The following is a 17,167-nucleotide window of genomic DNA, read 5'->3' as shown; positions in this document are numbered from 1 at the left end:
AATGCCGAAGACCATTGCTGACAATGACACCAAAGCTATAAGAATACATCTAGTTTTTTACTAAAAAAAGCAGACAAGCTAGAATTACATTCATATGATTGCATAAAAGTGAGAAAAAATTTGTGACACCACATAAATGATCACAGATGTAATAAAATGTGAACACAAAAATAATCAATAAAGGCAGAGTGCACTTAATTATACTTAAAAGCTGCATTCCCACGGATTGACTGATTTGACGTTTTCATTTTTTGTCTCAGAATCAGCGGATTTGGGCATCAATGCTTTCAATTCAGTCATATAACAAAACTCACATTTGAACACATCTCAATTTTTGGAAAACTGCCAAATTTTACATTGAGTGTTAAATACATTTTTTCTATAAAACATTAATTTTCGAGGATAAATAATAAAAACTGCAATCTGATCTTTTATCTGCAGTCTTATATCACCAGGTTTCAGACATTTTTGTGAAATTTGGTTTATTCCAAAATATTTTTGGTAAAAATGGTCAATCTGTGAGAGTGCAGTTTTAAACAGATTAAGAGTATTAGCTGTACAAGTCAAAATCTATTAACATCATATCTTTAACACTCATGTTCTTTAACAGATTGAACAAGTCATAATTTTAGATATGTTTGTTTAGTTTCCAGAGTACATTTGAAAGTCTATCAGGAACTACTTACCACATAACCGAAGTACATAGAGTGTTTTTTTATCATCAGTTAAAGTACATAGAATACAACCTAAATTTTCAGCCAATGAAGTTGCAGATAGGCAATCATTATGTTATAGGCTTAAACATTAAGAATTTCAATTTTGTGGGTGTTTAAAGGTCCGCCTACTGCCACTCATCTGATACACACTCCCTGTGTCCCATTTTGTGTAAATAATGTGTCAGCCAATGAGGTTGTATTCTAGGTCAGTTAGATGACCTGAAGTAAAATCTTAATAGCTAAAGATTTTACTTCATGTCATCTAACTAATGCATAGTTGCAGTGAAAATAGAACTCATGAAATGAGAACTTACAATAATGTATGAAATAATCCAAATATTCCTAAACTAAGATCTGAAAGCAAGCTCGCTCTATTATGCAAACATGTTCTTTTTAATGTTTCATTCATTGGACCCACAAAGTTCAAACATTTGATCTGGAAACATCTAATTTGTAAACATCTAATTGGTAAACATCTAATTGGTAAACTTCATACAATATTCTAGCTGTTGTTATCCCTACCTTTTAGGTTGACCATCACTAAGATATTGAAAGAAACATCGTAATGTAAAGTACTTACTTGGTAATTGATAATTAAAGTACTTGGTAATTGATAATTAAAGTGTTATTTAATTGCTATAAGATACATTGACAATTGTTTTGACAGCATAAAAGAAAATGCCAGTATGAAATTATATCAAATGACCATTTACAATAAAGAAATTGTACATAGAGTTATAACAATTAAATTTAGGGTAACATATCTGATAAAAAAGTTTACTCCTGGTCTATTTTGATGTGGGTAGGATCTTGTATAACAAAACAAAAATGAATATGAAAAAAAAATCAAAATACATTTGGCTGGAATGATATCTTGTACATATATATAATGTTTATGCTCATAACATTGTCAACTTCTCTGTCTTAATCCTCACCTAAGAGGTGTAAAGTATAATCATCTACCATTCCCCATTCTGAAGCTGCTTAAAATCAGGAGGTCCATCTTTTACTATTTTCTACCATTTTTTATCTATTTATTATGGGGTTTAATTTGGAATGCCATGATCATATGAATTTTTTCATAAACATAAACGCTTGATTTTAATGTTTTATTTACCAAGCCTTTGACGTCACATGATGGAGGCTTTTATTTTAAATAATGAAACAATATCCACATGCTTTCAACAGAAGTACCATTCCATGCACATGGGTTAAACAAATTTTGTTTTCAGTGAGTTTGATTCAATTTTTGATTGTTAAAGAACTCAAACTATTCAATTTAACTTGTAAAATGCATAAAACATCATATATATTGACTGTCTTGTCCATGACAGGGGAAATACAATTTAATCACTCACTGAGAACAGTGTTTAAGCTGTTCAAAAACTTGTTAAATAAACAATACCCAAGCCAATAATTATTTGACTTATTTGGCTTTACCTGTCTGGTTTCTCCTCCTTTGCATCTTCAAGCTTGGTTGGCCCCAACATGTCTCTCCATCCAGCAATGGCCTCCTCTCTAGCCAGCCCAAGAGCCAAAAGCGCACCACTGAATTAATACAAAATGTATGTAGAAAATAAATTAATCTCTGTCTGGTTTCACCTCATTCACCTAGCATTTGGCATTTGCTTCTTCTCTGGCCAAACTACCTGTAACTGTATAACAGTGCTTTGCTCCCACTGTTTTGAAACAGCAAACGTTAGGCAAATGCATGGTGATCAAATAAATAAATATTGATGTTGTGTAGATGTAAACCTTTGCCTTCCATAGTCAATAATGTTGTTATGAAGTTTATATACTGACATTGAGTCCATCAAAACTGAATTTGTTATTTAAATGAATCATCATGATGATATCTTTTAATCCTTTATAACAATACTAACTTGGACATTCTGTCAGTGAGTTCATCAAAGTACTCCTGTCCTCTGTGTTCGCTGTAGAAGTCCTCTGCCTGTTCCTTAGTCAGATGAACCTCCTTTGACATGGCTACCTTGAACCCTGCCTCACGGATCTTAGCCAGGATTTCATCTGAAAATGGACTGGAGCATGTGAACAATTTTCGATTCAATTTTTTTTTTTTCTTTCTTTCAGACTGTGAAATTCCACAACTAAGAAATCATAGAATGGCATTGCTACAACCTTATTTTGAAAAGGTTTAAATTCTGTATTTAAGTTGATAAAGGTTCTATGTCAAGGAAAAATTCGTTTTGAAAGAGAACAGTACCATCTTCTGGTTCAAGTTTTTATAATACTTCAACGGAAAGACACAGATTAAAATGGTAAATCTAAACCACATCTTATTTGCACCCACCTTTGTGCTCCTTGTAAGCATCCGGTCTGATGAGAGCCAAAGTTCTCTGTAACTTTCCTTTGCCCTCAATCTTTGGTGCTGCAAAGTTGGGGAAGAAGAATGCCAGCTCGCGAGCAGCAGTGTCTGAACTGTCACTACCATGGACAGCATTCATATACTTCTCACCACCAAACTTGGCTCTTAAGCTGTGTATGCAAAACAAATGCTTTTCAAAATCAAAGACCTCAAAGACACCATTTAAGCATATAGCAACATTTGTTCCAGCTGTCTGTATCATAGTTTTAACACTCCAAATGATTTGCCAAACTATATTTTGTCATAAAAAAGCATTCTACAAAACATTAATTTTGTGAGCCCTTTAAAGACTTTAATATTGTATTTTATGTACATTTTCCAGACATGTTATCAATCTTGACTGGTGCTGATATCATATAATTTTAATATGTTTCTATTGCCTTTTTACACATATAAATCAGAGTAGAGTTTGTTAAACAGCAGTGTTAGAAATTAACACAAGCCCGCAGGCCCTGCACAGGTTTAATGTCTTCCGGGCTTGCTCAAATTCTGAATTTTTTATGTCAGGGCTTGTTAAAAAATTTGATGCCAAGGTATAGTATATGAATTCGGGCTTTTTCATCAAAAAGTCTAATTTAAATGATTGAAACAGTGCCAAAGAGATACTGATAGTACCTTCAAAATGTTAAAAAAGTTTAACTTTAAAAAACAGAAACCAGAAAAAGGTAGAGTTAAAAGATATGTATATTATTAAGTATTGATTATTTTAGAATTGCAGAAGCAATACAGATGGGTGTCTAAATTTTATACACTACCAACCCAAACCCTTGAACCTCACCTTTCTGGAGCTTGTTCCTTTGCTTCTTCCACTTCAGTAGGTCCAATCAGTTCCCTAAATTCCTTGATAATGTTGTCTCCAGTCTTTCCCTTTGTGATGGCCATGACAATACATGGGGACCTTGTCATGTATGTCACCAAGTCTGGGAAGTATTCCTGAAAGACATCATTAGCTTACACAACTTAAAATGTTTTTGAAAGCTGGCTTTTTTAATTTACCATCAAATAGTATAACATTTATGTCAGAAATATACTTGGTGCATTTGCAGAACCAAAGGGTGCGTTGTTAAACTATTCAAGCAATGTATGATAAAATGCTTGTGATAGGTAAACAATTTCTTTGCCTAACACCATTTAATATAAATTTAGGGGGCAAATATGCTGTTTCATAAGAATTGACTGATATGAGAATCACATCGAGTAAAAATCATTTGAATGCAAAACAGATAAAGCTGAATATACATAATATGAAGCAATTTTTGTGTCAAATTGCCTTCCTATTATTTGTTTACTTTTATTTGATATTTCTTTGTTCAGATGTAAATCTTAAACTGATATGAAATAATATATAATATATATTATATGATATAATATCGGGTATGAAAATGATTGCAATTTTATAAGGAATTCATTAATATTCATGAGAAGAAATTTAAAAACTAGAAATGTGTCCATAGGACACGGATGCCCTCACTTCGATTTTTTGACACAGAAAATAAGCCATAATGATTATTCAGGATAATCTGCACATATAGGATAAGTTGAGTTGAGTTGGGTTTTACGGCATCGCAAGACTGTATAGGTTATATGGCGCCATTCAGGCAGGAAAAAACTTGTTGGATCCACATTGGACACATACTTTTCAAGAATTAGATTGGAAACATATATTTTTGAAGTATTTTTGGCAAAAAAGGGCCGTAACTCCTAAATGACTAAAGCGATTTCCATGACTATCGAACTTGATCAAGATATTATGGTCACAAACATGTGTTTAAAGTTTGGTGAGGATTGGACAAACAGTTTTCAAGAATTAGATTGGAAACATATATTTTTGAAGTATTTTTGGCAAAAAAGGGCCGTAACTCCTAAATGACTAAAGCGATTTCATGACTATCGAACTTGATCAAGATATTATGGTCACAAACATGTGTTTAAAGTTTGGTGAGGATTGGACAAACGGTTTTCAAGAATTAGATCGGAAACAATCTTCGGGACGTACGTACGTACAGACAGACGTACGTACGGACAAGGGCAACCCTATATGCCGCCACTTTGTGGGGGCATAAAAATACTCAAAAAGAATGCCAAGTTTACCTCATCCTGAAGGTGAGTATAGATATTCTTCACCTCATCCTCTGTCAGCTGTCTTTCATCCTGTTGCAGTATCTCAATGCCACGCTTCTTCATCTATAACATAGAAGAAGATGATAAAAAGATGGTTTGCAAAACAACAGTAAGTGGCGTCTTACTCTTTTATTAACCTAACATTCATTTATCTTTAGAAAGTCATGATCAGGGTTTACAAATAAAATACAAAAAGGTTCCGAGGTATATAAACTACTTATGCAATAATAAAGTTTGAATGTTTACAACTATGCAAGTGAAAAAACCAACGTTCCTCTTTAAGATATAAATTGAAAACAAGAGCTGTCCCAGTATGTGACGAATGCCCCCGAATGTGACATTGACCTACGAACAAGGTCAGTACATGAAAAGTTGATCTTGCCTTTATGTGTCAAATACATATGGCAAGTTATTTTAAATTTCCTCTGAACATAAAAAAATACCACCCATACTTGACAACCTACACTGTTATGTCCTTATATTCAGAATTCCCTTGTGAATAAACACTTAGTGTATCTTTCACCTTAGAGGTAGGGACATGGGTCTTGCACAGGACACGTCGTCTTCGTATGTGGAACACATGTAGCAAGTTATTTTAACATCTGTCCTTACAAGGGAAAGTTACAGCCCGGACACGACATCCTATACCCTATGTCCTTGTATGCAGCACTCCATTGTGAATAAAGACTAAGTGTGACCTTGACCTTTGAGGTAGGGACACGGGCCTTGCACGCGACACGTCGTCTTGGTATGTGGAACACATGTGGCAAGTTATTTTAAAATCTGTCCATACAAGGGAAAGTTACAGAGCCGGACGGACGGACGGACGGTGCGATTTTAATATGCCAACCTTCGGGGGCATAAAAAAGGGAAACTCAAAAGCTATTAAAGCTAGAGTAATGGGTCTAGCTGTATATGTGAATATTGTATCTGGCAACAGGTGTAACGAGTTTCATCTAAATACCTTGAACAGTTATTTACCTATGGCAAAGGTTAATTGTATTGGATAGTTGCAGCAGGTGACAACAGAGACACTATAATGGCTATGACAACACCTCAATATTTATCTTCAAAACAACAGACAATCTTATGACAAGCTAATATGAAAAACTCACCTCTGCAACGATTTCATCAGCCTTGCCTGAATCTACAGCATCTGGCTTTATGATCACCACAGAAACTTCCTTCACAGGCTCTATAAGAGATATAATCTAGTTAATACAAGGGAAGTCATCTTATCTGATAAGGGAAGTAATAAATACTTAAAATCATGACCTTCTAGTGATACAAAGGGGGGTAAATCATACTTGTATAAACAATTTAGAGTAAAGCTCTTGACACTAGTTTCATTGCCATAGTACTTAACAATTAAGCAACAAAGTTTGGCTTAAGGTAAGCTTTTGGCACATTTTGCTTTCATGGGATTAACAAAAATTGCTTAAAAACTTAGTCATTCTGTACATCAAGCTGTGCAAAGAATGCATATTTTATATTTTGTTTTACTGAGTTATTTGAAAAAAAAATATTCCATGGTCTTGTAGAATAAATATGCAATGCAATATTTAATAATATTGTTATATTATTTTTGTTTCACAAGTCAAAAGGATTATGCAGCAAATAAATATGAAATCTTCCACCTTACTTCACAACATTCCAAAATTAGTTAAGCCTAATACACACACAATAAAATACAAACAACATCCAAAGCTTTTTGGTGTGTTTTACAGTGCCTTTATGAAATGATTTTCAATGATAACTGACTTTTTAGAACTTCAGAGAAAACAGGCCATCTTGCAACTATAATGGCGTGACTACTGGGCTTGTCCCTGTAGCTTTCTTGTATTATTTGAAATCTTCACCAAGGTATATCCAATTGGACTATTGACAACAACATTTTCCAGGCTTCTACAATATTTTTTTCAGTCATTTACTGTACAGGTAGCTAGGTCAATGAAACAGATAATAAAATAAAGCGAATAAAAATGGTTTAAGGAGAAAAAAATACTTAAGAAATCAAGTTTAAGAAACATTCTGTCAGATATGTAACTCTCTATTTTCATTTCAGAAGGTCGTTCAAATTTTAAACATCTATTTATTCATACATTATTAAATCAATCATATAATACAGTTTAAAATTTCTATAAAATACATCCATCCCTTCTTTGAGAGGATTTTTTATCCATGAATGATCTGAGAGAATGTGCCTTTAAATCAATGTATCATGGTTATACAATATGTATGTAAATGTATGTGCAGATGTTATTTCTAGAGAAACAAATGTGCTGGTATTGTTACAGACATGCAAACGAAATTATGAAGAATCATTGAAAATGGAAACTATGTATAAACAATGTTTATTATATATGCTTTCAAGTGATATAAAGAGATTTATCAGAGAAATTAAGATGGAATTTGATGTTTAACACTGTTTTGTAATTTTTGCCAGCTCTGATTATTTCCAATTCAATGTCAAAGCGCACAGGGCTCGGACACTTTTTCCATAACTTCATTTCCGAAATGCCATTATATTTTCATACAATTTGGTGCATTTTTTTGATAAAGCTACAATTTACTGTCATTTTATATTGTTTTAGGCATATAATGAACAGAAAAATCTTTTCATTCAGTGTAAGTTTGCAATATATTCCACCTCTTGAACACTCAAAGAAATTATCTTTAGATCTTACACTGAAACAAACAATTATCCTCTCTATATATTTCGCAAAATTCAAACAACATTAAACCTATACCAGAACATTGGATGTGAGCCAGAATGTAAACCAATCATAAATATTGTCCCCTTATTTAACAGTCTGTGTATACCACGTGATAAATTACGTCATATATGCTACGTTGGAAGGCAACATTTTGCTTAAAATGAAGACTTAAATCAAAGAAAACTTTTCTTGTACAACTCCAATTTAAATAAAACAAAGGCTATAAAGCTTAAAGAGCCCCGTATTTGTTTCATTACCGAAATTTGATAAGGTCATTAGTTTCTTCAAACACTTTAAAAAACCTGTTTCCAAAATAATGCTTTAACAGTGCTTCGTCAGACGGCCGTATTGTGAAAAGGTTTGTCAAGGTGTTTTAAGAAACTTAACTCTCAATCAAACTCTGGTAAAAGATCTAAGGCAGGGCTCCATAAGTGAAGAAGACTGCGCTATGTTTCATTTAAAATGGTGAATAAATAGTGATGTTATCTATGTTTAAAGTTTTTTTTTCAAATCAAAATATTGCCTTCCGACGTAGCATTTATGATGCAATTTATCATGTGGTATACACACACTGTTTAAGAACTGTGCTTTATTTCTTTAAACTATGGAGGAGTCTGAGACCAAAAGTTGATTTGGGGTCCTTCTACATCAAAAATAGAATATCTGTAGTTTTAAATGATTTCAAAATTACCAATAATACAAGAATTGTTATTAATGTATACATTATTAAACAACAGTTATTGATAAATAGAATGAGATACAAGACCCTGAATCTAAGACTGTATACATGTGAACAGCAGAAAGTTTATAAGAACAACTAGCTGTTTATTTTTTTTAGATGTTCCAAACAAAAATGAAACATAATTTTGATGTTGTCTATTTAAAAATTTACCACAGGAAGGAAGAATGCCTTGGATTTCAAATCAATAAATTATTGATATCAATGACATATTTATCAGCCCTTTTTAATGATATTTTTTATGGTTAAAATTCACAAAGCTGAGAAAAAAAATCTGAATTTATGCATTTTGTAAGTACTTATCATGATAATTTATATCATCAATATTAGGATGTTTTTGGAAGACGGGTAAAAATTATATAATGTATAAAGATAAGCTCCCTGTCTGTTCACATATATAAATAACTACATTGGGGACCAGTGATTATTATACATTACAACAATGTTAACCTTGGCCAGTGTATTCAAGGTCATCCCCAAAGTCTATGATTTCTCCCTGAAAGTTCATTCTACGGCCTGTAAAAAGCCAGAAGAGAAAAGTTCAACTAAAAAAAGAAAATATACTGTATATTGTTTTCTATTTTGCGAGGTCTTTTTTTTGCCATTTACTGGTTTTGGTCCAATTCGCTAGGTTAAAAGTTCACAAAGCCCTTATTGAATCATTGGTAATCATTATCGGTATGATAATATTCCACTATGTTTGATTCGTGAAAAATTATGAAAATATAACCCTCACGAAATTCAACCAATTTACAGTATTAAACAGATAATAATTTTATAGTAGTATATCTATTTACAATGTCTGATTCTTAGGCCAAAACAAAAAGATTTGTTTCTAGTCACATGCCCAAAAAGATTTGGTTTGGTTGGAAGTTGTTTTTTAATAAGTTAAAGTACTGTCAAAGGGCATTTTGTCATATGGAACAAAAATCTAATGGTAAAACTAGCAAAGTAGCCATATTTTCGGACGAACAATTTCGAATACCACATTTTTTGTTGGGGGCAATACAATAAATTGAGTCAGTGGCAAATAGATAGGGTCAGTTGGGTGACCAGAAACAAAACCAAGTTTTATTTAGGACCTATATTAAACAGAGAAGAAATTTACATCCTACAATGATTGCAGGATTTCTCTAAACATGAATTATAATGTACGATGATACAAAGGCAGTAGCCAATTCACTCAAACTTTTAAGTAAGAACTTTTAAATCTTCACCATTTAATTTTAAGTTGAGGAACTTAATTAACACTGAAATAACTTTTAGACAGAGATATTCAGATATGGTACCTGGTGTTGCAACGACTTACAGCACTTAAAATTAATGGTGCTTAAGTTTAAGAATGCCCTTCTCTTTTGTAATGAGTGATTTGGCCATCACTTAAGATGGTATTAAGTATTTTTTTATGTATATTGGTTACATTTTAATAGATCAACAAAAATCAAAGCAAAGTCTAACATGCAAAAAATCAATAAAATGCAAACAGTTACAAACTTCTTAAACAAATGGTACTATAAATGCCACATTTTTTATCAAGAACAGCTGTTAAATATCTCCAAACAACAAATAAATGATTAACTTCATTCCAACATCCAATACCTTTCCCTTGGGTGCTAGCCTGAGCTTGAGTTGGACGTTTCTTAGCGCCTCCTTAACGAAATTAACATTTATAAAACCTAAATGAATTCTTTGGCTAATACTTAATTTCAATCTCCAATATTCAAAATAACAAAACATAATGAAAATTAATGCTGTAGCCCACATAATCGAAGAACCAGTATGTTTTTTGTTGAAATTCACGGGGTTATTTGCCCCTGTCAGGAGACAATTTCTGCAAACTAGTTTGTGAGACACAGTTTCGGCCAACTAATTTTTGTGACACAATTTCAGCCATCTAATTTGTGTGACAAACAATTTCAGCCATCTCATTTGTGAGACACACCATTTCAGCCATTTTATTTGTGTGACACACAATTTGGGCAATCTTCTTTGTGTGACACACAATTTCAAGCATCTAATAATTTGTGAGATACACAATTTCAGCTGTCTAATTTGTGAGACACACAATTTCAGCCATCTTATTTGTGTGACACACAATCTGAGCAATCTTCTTTGTGTGACACACAATTTCAGGCATCTAATTTGTGTGACACACAATTTGGGCCATCTCATTTGTGAGACACACAATTTGGGCCATCTCATTTGTGTGACACACAATTTGAGCCATCTTATTTGTGAGACACACAATTTGAGCCATCTCATTTGTGAGACACACAATTTGAGCCATCTCATTTGTGAGACACACAATTTGAGCCATCTTATTTGTGAGACACACAATTTGAGCCATCTCATTTGTGAGACACACAATTTCAGCCATCTCATTTGTGAGACACACAATTTGGGCCATCTCATTTGTGAGAAACACAATTTGAGCCATCTCGTTTGTGAGACACACAATTTTGGCCATCTCATTTATGAGACATACAATTTTGGCCATCTCGTTTGTGTGACACACAATTTCAGGCATCTTATTTGTGAGACACACAATTTGGGCCATCTCATTTGTGAGACACACAATTTGAGCCATCTCATTTGTGAGACACACAATTTTGGCCATCTTATTTATGAGACATACAATTTTGGCCATCTTATTTGTGAGACACACAATTTTGGCCATCTTGTTTGTGTGACACACAATTTCAGGCATCTAATTTGTGAGACACACAAATTTGGCCATCTAATTTGTGAGACACACAATTTTGGCCATCTTGTTTGTGTGACACACAATTTGGGCCATCTTATTTGTGAGACACACAATTTTGGCCATCTCATTTGTGTGACACACAATTTGGGCCATCTAATTTGTGAGACACACAATTTTGGCCATCTTATTTGTGAGACACACAATTTGGGCCATCTTATTTGTGAGACACACAATTTGGGCCATCTAATTTGTGAGACACACAATTTGAGCCATCTTATTTGTGAGACACACAATTTGGGCCATCTTATTTGTGAGACACACAATTTGAGCCATCTTATTTGTGAGACACACAATTTGGGCCATCTAATTTGTGAGACACACAAATTTGGCCATCTAATTTGTGAGACACACAATTTTGGCCATCTCATTTGTGAGACACACAATTTTGGCCATCTTTTTTGTGAGACACATAATTTGGGCCATCTTATTTGTAAGACACACAATTTGAGCCATCTTATTTGTGAGACACACAATTTGGGCCATCTTATTTGTGAGACACACAATTTGGGCCATCTAATTTGTGAGACACACAAATTTGGCCATCTAATTTGTGAGACACACAATTTTGGCCATCTTTTTTGTGAGACACATAATTTGGGCCATCTTATTTGTAAGACACACAATTTGAGCCATCTTATTTGTGAGACACACAATTTGGGCCATCTTATTTGTGAGACACACAATTTGGGCCATCTAATTTGTGAGACACACAATTTGGGCCATCTCATTTGTGAGACACACAATTAAAGCCATCTTATTTGTGAGACACACAATTTGGGCCATCTTATTTGTGAGACACACAATTTGGGCCATCTAATTTGTGAGACACACAAATTTGGCCATCTAATTTGTGAGACACACAATTTTGGCCATCTAATTTGTGAGACACACAATTTTGGCCATCTTTTTTGTGAGACACATAATTTGGGCCATCTTATTTGTAAGACACACATTTTCAACCATCTTATTTGTGATACACACAATTTCAGCCATCTAATTCATGAGACACACAATTTCAGCCATCTTATTTGTGAGACACACAATTTCTACTAAAGGTTTATTTCTATAGTACAAGATTGATAATAAAATCTAAATGTATCCCCTACCTCTTACAAAAATAGCACATCTTAAAGTTTGTGTGAAATATCAACCCAACAATTCAACATCTAGTTTTACCATTCCTTCACCCGCTAGCTAGTGGAAGTCTGGAATCTAGTGTAATGCATCTCCAATCTGTTTGTGATTTTCTGATAATGCAATCTTTCTGCCTGAACTTTTAAGTGTAGCAACTCTAAGAAATGCAAGCATGTCACATCTATGTGATAGAATATATTTATGTGGTATAAAACTAGTAAAGTATAAAAAAATATTGAAAGCAGTGGTCATGTAAATGTACATGAACCCTCCACCCCCTGGCAGGGTATGGGTATGTACATCTTAGAAACACAATCCCCACTCCCTAGAGGGCAGGAGAGATAAGTAAATTTAAGTCATCCCCACCCCATGAAGCAAGGGATTGGTGTGTAAGAATATGTGAGAAAAACGCCCCAACCACCTCCTCCTTAGGAGGGTATGCCAAACTTTCAACCATAAGGTTGGGGTGTAAACTTAGATGAATTCCAATCCAGGCCAGGTTGGCTACCCTCTCTAAGGAGAGATTGAGGATTTCAAGGGAGGTTGAGGGTGGGGCAGGGGACAACACCTACCCTCTGGTTCCTCTTCCTCCTCCTCTGCCTGCCTGTCTCTCTCATTCAGCTGGGCAATCGTAGTGTCCTTAATCTTGAAAATAATCATGTATATATGTATCATACTTCTGAATCTTTTAAGAAACATTCTTTGACCTACAGTTTAAAACACAACACAACTTGACAACTCATCATTCATAAGATTCACATCACATTGAGTCAGGTGGGATCAGTGCAGTCCTAAAAAGCACTTGGTTTCAAAAAGTCGTCAATAGGGATTTCAATTTTTATGGTTGGTATGATTAGACAGTAACTGTTCTTACTTTATCTTGATTTGATGAACTATATAGCTGGCAAATACTGGTTTTGTTCATAATTTAATTCATTCCAAAATATAAACCTGATTTCTTTAATGAACAATTATCCAATGGAAACTAAATATCTTTGAAAAATAGATGAACTAAAAATCAGACAAAAAAAATGTTTATTAATTTTCTACCTCCTTCCTCTCAGCTTGTCCATCCAACACCTTGTGTTCATGTGCCAGCTGTTCTGTGATGGTCCGTAAGATTAACGGAGCATTGGCCCCTCTCACCACCGCTACCATCACCCCACCCTGTAAGAAAGTTAGATTAGTTAAGCATGCATTGTCATTATAGTTTTCACAGTTAGATCCTAAATTACTCAGTCCTCTTTATTATTTTATTAATTTATTATTGGTTATTATACTTAACCAAACCACCAAATTTACAGAGCTTGCGCAGCATGATACGTTCAAAATATTTTCAAGGAAATCATGCTTCAATGTGCATTGCTTTTGGTATAAAGATTTTCAAGATGTAAAAAATATTAAAAAGTGTATTTATGTAAAGTATATTTCAAAACATTGCATTGCTGAAACTTTTGGTTCAATATTCAAAATGAAGCAAAGAAATTAAAGATGCTCTCTTACCCGAAAATAAGAGTAACCACCATTAATACAATTGTTTATATTTTCTAAAAAGGATGAACAAACATCGAAAACAATGGTTCTTATGAAGGATACCAGGTTTAATTTTACAGAAAGACGCAGACTACACGGTATTTCTACCTTATGACGCGATAGTAGAACAATGTGAATCTTTCAGCTGACTCACCAATCTTTTAATATTATTGCGTTTTCAGCTATTAAATTCACCGTTACAATTTTGTTATCAGCAATTAATATTTTCCTTAAATGCATTTTTAAGTAAGTAGTTAAAGGTTTATCACTCAAAATTTATGTTTGTTATATACATGTGTATGTATTGATTTTGAATAAGAGTATCACTTTAATTCATTCTGTGTTACTTACAGCGAAGAACAAGAAGCACGGTTCACAGTGACCCCTGTATTTCTCCAGGGCGTCTATCGTGTCACACTTTGCCTGTTAATAGAAATTGTTTCATTGTATCCGGACTTGATTATAATATGTTAAAAATTGTCATTTTACATTCATTATTCTTAATCCAATCAAATGTAATAATGAATAATAAGTAATAATTTTATTAGTATAAACTTGAGACATGTTTATGTTTATATCAAATTTTGTTTAAATGCATTCACATGTATAAAATTTTAAGTTTAAAAGACAATATTTATGTATCACAACAAACAATGAAAAATTATAAAAACACATTGTAAGTGAACATTTAAAGACATTTTGAAGGTCATTTGGTTTTTAATTAGAAAATATGATCTGCTTTCTCCAATTTACTGAGCTCTGCATTTAACTAAAGGACCTTGGACACTATCCAGGGCATCGTCGGCAACCACGGAACTTTCTCCCGTTACACCTCAAATATACCGTGGGAAAATTGTCTGACAAAATCTTGTTTATATGATTTAATATGCATGAGGCAGGGGAGACAACTCTTCTTCCAATGAAATTGCGTGTCACAATTAAATACTCTTTTATAACCCTGAACTGTCAATTATCTCCGCAGGCGGTAGGTCTAAGTGGCTATTTTAAAATTTGAAGTGATCGGGCAGACAGAGTTCATTTCAAGCTTTCTCCAGAATTTAACTTTCTATGGGAAACATTTAAGTATGAGTGTCTGTGCATATGTGAGAGTCAGATTTCTGAAGTTTTTCTTGCGAAACCAATGAAACTGCCTCATTTATTATTCATGATTAGGTTTTCCAAGCCAAATTACCCACAGTACACAACAAAGCATAGCAAATAGTGAATCAGTGCCTTCCTAGGATGCTTCCAAAGGTGTCTGCCTATATTCCAATGAACAATTCTAATGTTATTTCATATTTCTTATAGTTTTAAATGGTCAATTCTAAAGCAATTCCATATTTCAACGTGTAAGAAATTAATTTATCTATCAAAATGTTATTAAACCAATCAATTTTTGAAAGTTCATATTTCATCAATAGGCAAAATTATATAAAAACTGTCCAAGGTCCTTTGTTTTGCTGAAAAATAATTACATAAACAAGATCTATGTGGAAAAGAATGGAAGGGATAATAAATGCAAGAAAAGGAATATTCCATAGTGAAAAAAGCAAGCTATAAGTATGTAAGCCATATTTTCAGCAAATGATTAGTTAGCAAATTGTATAGCTATTTAAAATTTTCAAGCATGAGACGATTTTGTTAGGTTTTTTTAGTAAAGCAGTAAAATGTATAATCATTTTACTGTTATTACTAACATTTTACATTAAAATCAAAATTGATATACTTTCAAACATTATATTCTATTTATAGTTTGAGATTAAAGGTCCACAGACTTGCACAATCTGAACAGAAATTAAAAAAAGATTTAAATCACAATTTTATCATTTCTGAATTAAAGGGCCTGAATTAAAATCAAAGAAATGTTAATAGTAATCAAGAAACTGCATGCAACCAAAAGCTAGCAAAGTATTTTATAGATAATTCATTATTTCATTTTCAGGAAACTAATAAAAAAATTAAGCATTCCTTTTTTAATGATTCAATAAATTAAGCTTTAGCAAATAATAATAATACACTGTAAGAAGAAAGAAATAAAATGTATTTAAATCATAATCACAATCAACCTTTTCAAATATTGATTCCAAAATGAAGAAAATTTGATTTTCAGAATAACCATCTCCCTAATTTAGCATTACTACATGCAGCGCAGGTGAATCTCTGGGGTAAAGAAATCTGACTAAATTTACTAACTAAGAATATAAGTAAAAAACAATGGTGCATCTACCTTCTGTATAGGGCCTACTTTTTAACGTTTAAAGTTATAAACTTACGACAAAAAATTTCAACAAATCATCGCCAAGTTCATTTTTTAGACGACGCAAATTCGTGATAAGGGGCTTAACTGGTCCTGCCCATTCCTGGTACACATCAACCACTGAAATTTAACACAACACTGCAACATTCACAAACAAAACACACACATAACAAGGTTAAGGTCATTCAAGGTCACTGTTAGTGTAAAACAAACACCCTGCATTGACAACATGCCTTGCTTTCATTATAAGTTCAAAATTTGCATGCTCAGGTCAAGGTCGCATAGCTGAAGGAGAGAGCAATTCCAAACTGATAAGTTCGAAGTCAAGGTCTCTTCAACACCCAAACCAAACAAACATTTGATGTAAACAATAAAGTTCAAGGTCACAATAAAATAGACAATTCACAAAATGTTCATGAAAGGTCAAGGTCACTGTTAAAATTTCAGGAAAAAACAAGAAAATGTCATGCATTTGTGCAAGGGTTGAATTAATTATGTGATGGCACAGCAAACTTTCACACAGAAAGCTGAACTCTGCAAAAATAAAAACTGCCATTAGCTTTGGTTTTAAATAATAGACTCACATATATATATTACTTTAATGTCATTCCAAAGTTAATTAATTTTGAAGAAATATTAACAAGAAACCAAAAAATAGATAAAGAAGGTTTCAGATAAAATATATGAGCCTATTTTCATAGTTGAAATGTTAGAAATATATATGTAGTTAATTGTTATATAACGAAGTCCCAACATATGATAAGGCAAAAAAATAATAATTGTTTGTTTAGGGTAACCTT

The 17,167-nt window shown here is 33.1% G+C and overlaps 1 protein-coding gene across 14 annotated transcripts in view; it reads right to left on the bottom strand.

The window, feature by feature from the left end:
• LOC128240255 (thioredoxin domain-containing protein 6-like) overlaps nucleotides 1–17,167 on the bottom strand; it is a 40,068-nt gene that overhangs the window by 16,088 nt on the left and 6,813 nt on the right. For 7 of the 14 annotated variants that reach the window (XM_052956802.1, XM_052956796.1, XM_052956809.1 and 4 more), the window contains 12 exons: nucleotides 16,384–16,487; nucleotides 14,462–14,533; nucleotides 13,628–13,744; nucleotides 13,150–13,222; nucleotides 9,130–9,195; nucleotides 6,339–6,418; nucleotides 5,194–5,286; nucleotides 3,881–4,035; nucleotides 3,028–3,212; nucleotides 2,600–2,744; nucleotides 2,157–2,264; nucleotides 1,239–1,256 (listed from right to left, as the gene is read on the bottom strand). In XM_052956802.1, the coding sequence (XP_052812762.1) occupies nucleotides 1,239–1,256; nucleotides 2,157–2,264; nucleotides 2,600–2,744; nucleotides 3,028–3,212; nucleotides 3,881–4,035; nucleotides 5,194–5,286; nucleotides 6,339–6,418; nucleotides 9,130–9,195; nucleotides 13,150–13,222; nucleotides 13,628–13,744; nucleotides 14,462–14,533; nucleotides 16,384–16,487 (1,216 nt within the window). Of the gene's footprint in view, nucleotides 1–1,238; nucleotides 1,257–2,156; nucleotides 2,265–2,599; nucleotides 2,745–3,027; nucleotides 3,213–3,880; nucleotides 4,036–5,193; nucleotides 5,287–6,338; nucleotides 6,419–9,129; nucleotides 9,196–10,278; nucleotides 10,330–13,149; nucleotides 13,223–13,627; nucleotides 13,745–14,461; nucleotides 14,534–16,383; nucleotides 16,488–17,167 lie in introns of all 14 variants that reach the window. The other 7 variants (XM_052956803.1, XM_052956797.1, XM_052956799.1 and 4 more) reach the window with 6 other exon arrangements.

The sequence above is a fragment of the Mya arenaria genome, chromosome 7 (assembly GCF_026914265.1).
Source record: "Mya arenaria isolate MELC-2E11 chromosome 7, ASM2691426v1".
Taxonomy (NCBI): Eukaryota; Metazoa; Mollusca; class Bivalvia; order Myida; family Myidae; genus Mya; species Mya arenaria.
Note: the sequence above shows the minus strand (reverse complement) of the source record. Positions and strands in the feature narration are given on the sequence as shown.